The sequence below is a fragment of the Microtus ochrogaster genome, chromosome 5 (genome assembly GCF_000317375.1).
Source record: "Microtus ochrogaster isolate Prairie Vole_2 chromosome 5, MicOch1.0, whole genome shotgun sequence".
NCBI lineage: Eukaryota > Metazoa > Chordata > Mammalia > Rodentia > Cricetidae > Microtus > Microtus ochrogaster.
In genome coordinates, this window is record NC_022012.1 from 13057796 (window position 1) to 13064628 (window position 6833).

Here is a 6833-nt window from a genome sequence, read left to right on the forward strand (position 1 = left end):
CAGAGAGAGGACTACTGAACTTGCCTAAAGGTGAGATGATCTTTCGGGGTTCCTGATTCATGAAGGAGTCTGCAAGACATTCTGCAGAATGTAACAGATAGTGACTGAACTGACTTTGAATTTTCATGCTTCATGGAAATGTCTGCTAGATACTATGGGCCTAAGGCTGAAGATTGATGCCCCTACGGTACAGAGGAACTTTGGGTGACTGGCCAGGCAGCGAGATGTCTCTGTGATTTCTAGAGTTTTGTAAGTTGCTTACTTCTCATTTACTTAGGTCTTTGACGGAATTGAAAAATAGATATAGTTTTCCATCGTTAGGAGAAAAGATAAGGTAGATATAAATATTGTAACTGTAATTCTTGCTTAATAACTGTTCTGTTATATGTAATTTTGCTATGTTAAAGTTAAAGCCTTTCCTTTTTGTTTAAACAGAAAAAGGGGAAATGATGGAGGAAGGTCATTGGTTAAAAAAATAAAGAAACTGCTTGGCTGGCCCTCATAGGTTAAAACATAGGTGGGAGGAGCAAACAGAACAGAATCCTGGGAGGAAGAGGAAGTGAGCTCAAACTCGACAGCTCTGTGCTCTGGAACAGAGATGCCATGCTCCCGGCTCCTGGGCGGACGCAGGGATAGCTCTGCTCTCTGAGGCACACACGATGAAGCTCCGACCCAGGATGGACGTAGGCTAGAATCTCCCTGGTAAGCCACCTCGTGGGCTACACTAGAAATGGGCTAGTCCAGGTGTGAGAGTTAGCTGAGAAGAGGCTAGATAGAAATGGCCAAGCAGTGTTTAAAAGAATACAGTTTCCGTGTAATTATTTCGGGGCATAAGCTAGCCATGTGGGCGGCCGGGTGCTGGGGACACAGCCCCGCCACCGCTATTACTACAAAACTTGTGTTTTGCTAAATGGTTATGATGTCAAATTGCACTCTAAATATTTATATTTATATCCATAGATCTGTTCTTCTCTCGACTTTGTTCAGAGAAGCTTCTTTCTGCCTTGGGCAGTAGTTAACACAAAAAAACAGAACTGGTTAAAGTGACAAGGGTCATCTATACCCACTCCCCACCATCCAAAGCTTGGGATGGGCCATCTGTACACACTCCCCACCATCTGAGGTTCATGATGGAGGTACTGGCCGGACCATGTTTATTGCCACAACTATGGAATTTTAAGGTCCCTGCCACCACCAAGAAGCATACTATGGGCTATTCATCAACACCATTTAAGTGTATGGTGGTGGGGCCTCTTAAAAGAGCTGCAGGGTTTTTTTCAGCTCAAGCTGAGTCAGGAAACCTCTCTTAAATGAGATGTGCTTGTCTCTAGCAAATAGAGCCCATATGAGAAAATGCTGCTACCAAGAAGCTGTGCTTAACTCTGCTTTGTGTTTAGGATATAGTTATCCACATTGGTACCATTTTGTTGACAGAGGTTTCTGTCCTGCGCAGTCCCCTAGCCCTTCAGTCCCAAAGAAACACACAGAGGTCTTCATTAATTATAAACTGGTTGGCCTATTAGCTCAGGCTTCTTAAGTCTTACATCCTATATTAGCCCATAATTCTTGTCTGTGTTAGCCATGTGGCTCGGTACCTTTTATCAGCAAGGCATCTCATCTTGCTTCTTTTGTGTCTGGATGAGGACTGCAGACTGACTGTTTCCTCTTCCCAGAATTCTTCTGTTCTCACCACCCCACCTCTACTTCCTGCCTGGTCACTTTGCCTATACTTCCTGCCTGGCTAATGGCCAATCAGCGTTTTATTAAAATAATAGAAGCAACAGGATACAAGACCATTGTCCCACAGCAGTCTTCTACACCACTCCCCACCATCCAAGGCTCACTGAACTTAAGTAGATGAGGGGCCAGAAATAATGTAGGAACTATGAAATTGAGGGGGTGATGTTGACATGCTGATTTCTGGATATGACATGGCCATTGCATGTATCAACTCATAACAGATGTAGTTACCTATGCAAGATCAACCCAGTCAAAATTACAGCATAGCTGGAGGAAGGTCCCCAAGGCCTTACCCAGGTCTACTAGATAAGCTGTTGGCAATTAGCTTGCTCATGCTGGAGTGGATGGCTACATACCCAGGCAATACTAATTACTAAGGGGGGTATTAATAACAAAACAAACAAAGAGACAAAAACAAAAAGAGGACATAAAGTTGAAAGGGAGTGGGAGAATTTAGAGAAGGTGGAAGGAGGCAGTGATGGATGTTATCAATATACATTGAACACACGTATGAAACTTTCAAAGAACACACACACACACTTACACCCCACAGAGTTGTCTTAGTCTCTTTTCTTATGCTGTAACAAAATACTGTGACTAAGTACTTTATAAGGGAAAGAAGCCTATTTTGGCTCAAGATCTTGGTATTCAGAAAGTCCAAACAGCATGGCACTAGCATTTGGAGAAGGCCCCTGGTTTTGTCCCAATATGCCAGGGAAGGGCTAGAGAGACTTAGAAATGTATACTGCTCTTACAGAGGATTCAGGTTCAAACTGCAGCACTTATACCTAGCAGTTCACAACTGCCTACAAATCTAGCTTCAGAAGGATGTGACACCTCTGGCCCCCATGGTCACTGACACTCATATACACAAGCCACACATGTACACATAATTAAAAACAATAAAATAAGTGCTCTTTTGCTATTTAAAAAAAGGTTAATGTGAAGAAGTAGAAAGGGAATCAGCTGTATGAAGAAGATCTAAGCAAGTGGGTTGCCTCCCTCTACAACAATACAACAGGAAACAGCATGCATCCATTCTTAGTGTGGTCTCTTGATCTTGATATCTTCCAGTGGGCCCCACTATTAGAAGTTCCTGCTACTTCAACATTGACTTTCACAGAGGACTAAATTTCTAGCACGTAAACCTTGGGAGGCTAACCCAAAACCCAGCAGAAGTAATGAAATGTTCTGAAATTACACTGCTGTACAACATGATAAATAAACTAAAAGCCACTTAATTGTTTATTTCAAAATGATTCAAACACTGTTTCATACCAATAAACAACCTGGACTGAAAACTTGCCCGAGTTATTAAATCAATGCAGCACAAGGCTGACGGGGGCTTACCAAGTGAGGCCAGGTTCTTCCAGTTTTCCAGCATTACCTTCCGGTACAGAGTTCTTTGTAAAGGGTCCAGCAAAGCCCATTCCTCCTCTGTGAACTGCACAGTCACATCTTCGAATGACACCAACTCCTAAATCATTCACACATCACAGCTTAGCCAAGCACCCCATTAAAGACAAAGAGAAGATAGCCCAAGGGGGCAGCCCCACAGATGAACCCAGAGCACAGAAGTGTAGGCAAGCCGAATTCCATCTGCCTTGGTTTCTGAGCTTAGTGCACTGGCTCTTCTCCTGTCTACTGCCCACCTCCCAAAGTTCCTTTCTCTTTCCACTCAGACTCGAGCTCCTAAAATCTCATTTCTTAGTGCTGAGCCTGGGACAATCCACAAAGAAGAGAAACAGATGTTACATAAATGAATAATTACCGCATGCTGTGATAAATTGCCTGAAAGAAAGACAGTCAAACTTTTAGCTGACCTCCCCACAAACTCTTAGGAAGCATGTGGGATCCTTAGAGACGCTGGAAGGAGCTTGGAGAATGCAGCGAATGTTGATATCAGAGACATTTTCCCGGACATCTCCTAGCTCTTACCAGAGGCTTGGGGATGCTGGTTAGAGTGTATGAGTCTTCATAGTAATAAAGTTTTATGAAAGGAATGACTTGTCAAAAATGAAGATCTGACTCACCTGTATCAAGTTTGTCAAGAATTCACTGGCCAGCCCTTCTTTCCCTGTGTGTCCTTTCTCAGGAGACAGTGGGTACAGAGAAGACTGAACTGGGGGAGAAGAAATAAATTATGAGAATCTTGGACATCCTGGGATGATCTGAGGTTTACTTATCCACCAGAGACAGAGAAAATACCACTACCCACACCTATGGCATGCATATTCACATGCACACACATAGCACGTTCTTTTACCTCTCCCTGCACAAATACTTAGTCTCAGCTTTCATAAGCATGGCATAACCTTGTCTCTACTTAGCTAAGATACAGGGCTAAGACTACCTATGAGGAAAATAACATTTATTCCAGGAACAATTAAAGGTAAAATTTAAAAGAGACCATATAATCGTCATGAAGTTGACAGATCTAAAACCCAGTAGCTACATCGTGTCCAAGAGCTATCACATCCATGGACCACTGGGATTCACTCTTGCCTTTCCTGCTAGGCCTGAGCTTCCTCAAGGGCTACTCAGTCTCTACCACTTTCTGAACTGTGGGCTTGGGGGGACTATGAATCTTCCTGTAAGGGCTGCTAGGACTTCATGACTTACCATATATCAGAGGAATGACAGTTGCTGCCATCCTGACTCCAAAGCCAGAGCTTCCGAACAGGATGCAATAAATGGGCCAGATATCCTTCTGACTCCCACAGACACCAAATGCAGCTCTCTGGAATCAACAGAAGATAGGAAGGCTCCACAGCCACTCTCCTTTCCAGGGGTTTTGAGGACGAGTCTTTTCCAGCTTGTCCATCTTGGCCTTCTTCAAAATGCACATTCTATCTCCCACAATGGACCTTTATTCTGCTTTATTTTTGTTTGTCAAGGGGAGAAAAAATTCTGTTTTCCTTCTGCTTTCACATTACCATCAGTAAGAATTCTCCCATTTAAAGCAACACAGCAATTCCGAAGTCTTCACCAGCCGAAAGTCTACTGATTCAATCCAATTCTGGCACAACCTTCTTGAATATACTCTCAGACTTGAATATTCACAGACTGCAGGCTCAGCTCCCAGTGCCCCAATTTTAGTTGCCAGTCCTCAGTGGGGTTCCCTGTGCTCTTGACCCAGTGGCTGAAACATGAAAAGGGATTTTAAAAAACTTGCAGGAAAGCTGCCTGAGGCACTTGGAAGTCCTCAGCCCCAGAACAGCAGGAGAATGGTGTTTCCACATCATCTGAAGCCACTGTTTATAGTGATCGGGATTCCAGGCACTATTAGCTTACAACCCAATTGCTTCTCCTTTCCAAATGGCTCTGCTGTCCCCTTAGACGCAGTCCTCAATAGTCTCATCTCTGCTGTCTTTTCTGTTAGAATAGACATTCCATGGAGACAGGACAAAGTCTGTTTTGGGCCTCATGCATCAGGCCAAGGCCCAGCTCATGAGAGTGACCAACTGTCCTAGACTGCCTAATCTGCTCTGACTCTAATGTCCTCTGTCCTAGAAAACGCCTCAGCCTGAATAAAACCTGTGTAATAATGAATATCAATTACATAATAACCAATATTCCCTTAATATGATTTCAGGAACGCTTTTTAAAAAAAGGCAGGTGCAGGGATGTGGCTCAGCTGTAGAGCACTTGCCTAACCTGTCCAAGACAAGGGTTTGATCCCCAGCACTGGATAAAAGAAATCAAACACATATAGCTAATAAACATCTTCTATATTATAAAAGATCATACTGCTGTTTCAGGAATGTTAAATTCCTATCAGGAGGTAAGGTAGGAAGGACAGCCTTGATTACTTGATTAAAGATTACTCTTTAATCTGAAAGTTGTTCTTTGGTACTCTTCCAAATGTTTTCAATCTTATCAACATTTAGTAGTCTATTCAATTTTAGATTTCTGCTTACTAATATAAGAAAACACAAAACTTCCTCTTCAAACATGCCCCTTTATTCTGAACCCTCATGAAGATGCAGAGGTTTTTAGAAGTCATGTGGAACGAGCGTGAAGAATACCACTGAGTAGCTCTAGCATTTACTGGGAAGGCTTGTAAGTGCTGAAATACATAGAAATAGCTCATCTATTCGTACTTAAAATAAAACCCTGAAAATTGTGGTGCTGAGGTACACAAGAAAATTCTGCATTTATGAGATTATTCATATTCATCGTTAGTTATGTTTCTGTAATTTGCATTCAACTACATTACTTATCACACACCCTGGCATCCATCCCTTGAATATAACCCATCAAATAATAATACAGCGTCTTGAGATAACCCTCATTCTTAAGTGGTTGCATCCTTAGAGTCATAAAACCTGTTACAAGCAAAAGAAAAGTCCTGTAGAAGTTCCATACTGTAGGGTCGGCGGGAACTCTATTGTTTCACGTTCCACATCCTGTTCACCTGGCAACACAAAATTTCTAGACTAATGAGGACAGGTGTTCACTGAGGAGTTTTCAACACCACACTGAGGTTTCAACACAAGTGTGAGTTTGAGAATGATGGGATTTACTTATTATTTATTTATTGTCTAAAAAGACTAAAATAAAGGCAAAAAAAAAAACCCGATTCTGAGCCTTTTTACAGCTAGTACTAAAGTTGTGACAGAAAAAAAGAAGACTCCATCACCCGCCCTCCACGGATATTTAGAGATTTAACATGTAATAAAGAGCCCAGTTTATGGCTGGAGAAATGGAATTACCTGATCTCTATGCAGGCTCAAGCTCAAAAGGGCAGGCAGTAGATGAAATGATTTGTCTGTTTAATGGCACAACTTATTTGACTGGAGAGCGATCTTCCGGTGACTCCATGGACGGTAAACATGCCTTGTAGCTTAGAAGGCCTCAAAGTGGCAGACCTGAAGAATTCCCACCCTAGCACTACTGCTAATTTGCAGTGCAGAACACAGTCCCGGGCCTCCGGCCGCCCCGCCTCATTCTGTGAGAAGAAAAAGCGTCCCCAGAGCTGAGAGGTGGAAGTGCTTGAGCTTGGTGTCTGGTGCAGAAAGAGCCGGAGGCCTCCGGGCAGAGAAAGCTACGGATCAGCGCTCCGCCTCCACCCGACCAAAACCGGCCGTGCA

The 6833-nt window shown here is 43.0% G+C and overlaps 1 protein-coding gene across 2 annotated transcripts in view; it reads right to left on the bottom strand.

Moving 5' to 3' along the window:
• The window catches only part of Znf558 (zinc finger protein 558), a 26501-nt gene extending 19668 nt beyond the window's left edge, over positions 1-6833 (bottom strand). For both annotated transcript variants that reach the window (XM_026779335.1, XM_005346828.3), the window contains exons 1-4: positions 6456-6833; positions 4363-4882; positions 3774-3862; positions 3091-3217 (exon numbers count right to left, since the gene is read on the bottom strand). In XM_026779335.1, the coding sequence (XP_026635136.1) occupies positions 3091-3217; positions 3774-3862; positions 4363-4393 (247 nt within the window). In that variant the 5' untranslated portion in view covers positions 4394-4882; positions 6456-6833. The remainder of the gene's footprint in view (positions 1-3090; positions 3218-3773; positions 3863-4362; positions 4883-6455) is intronic.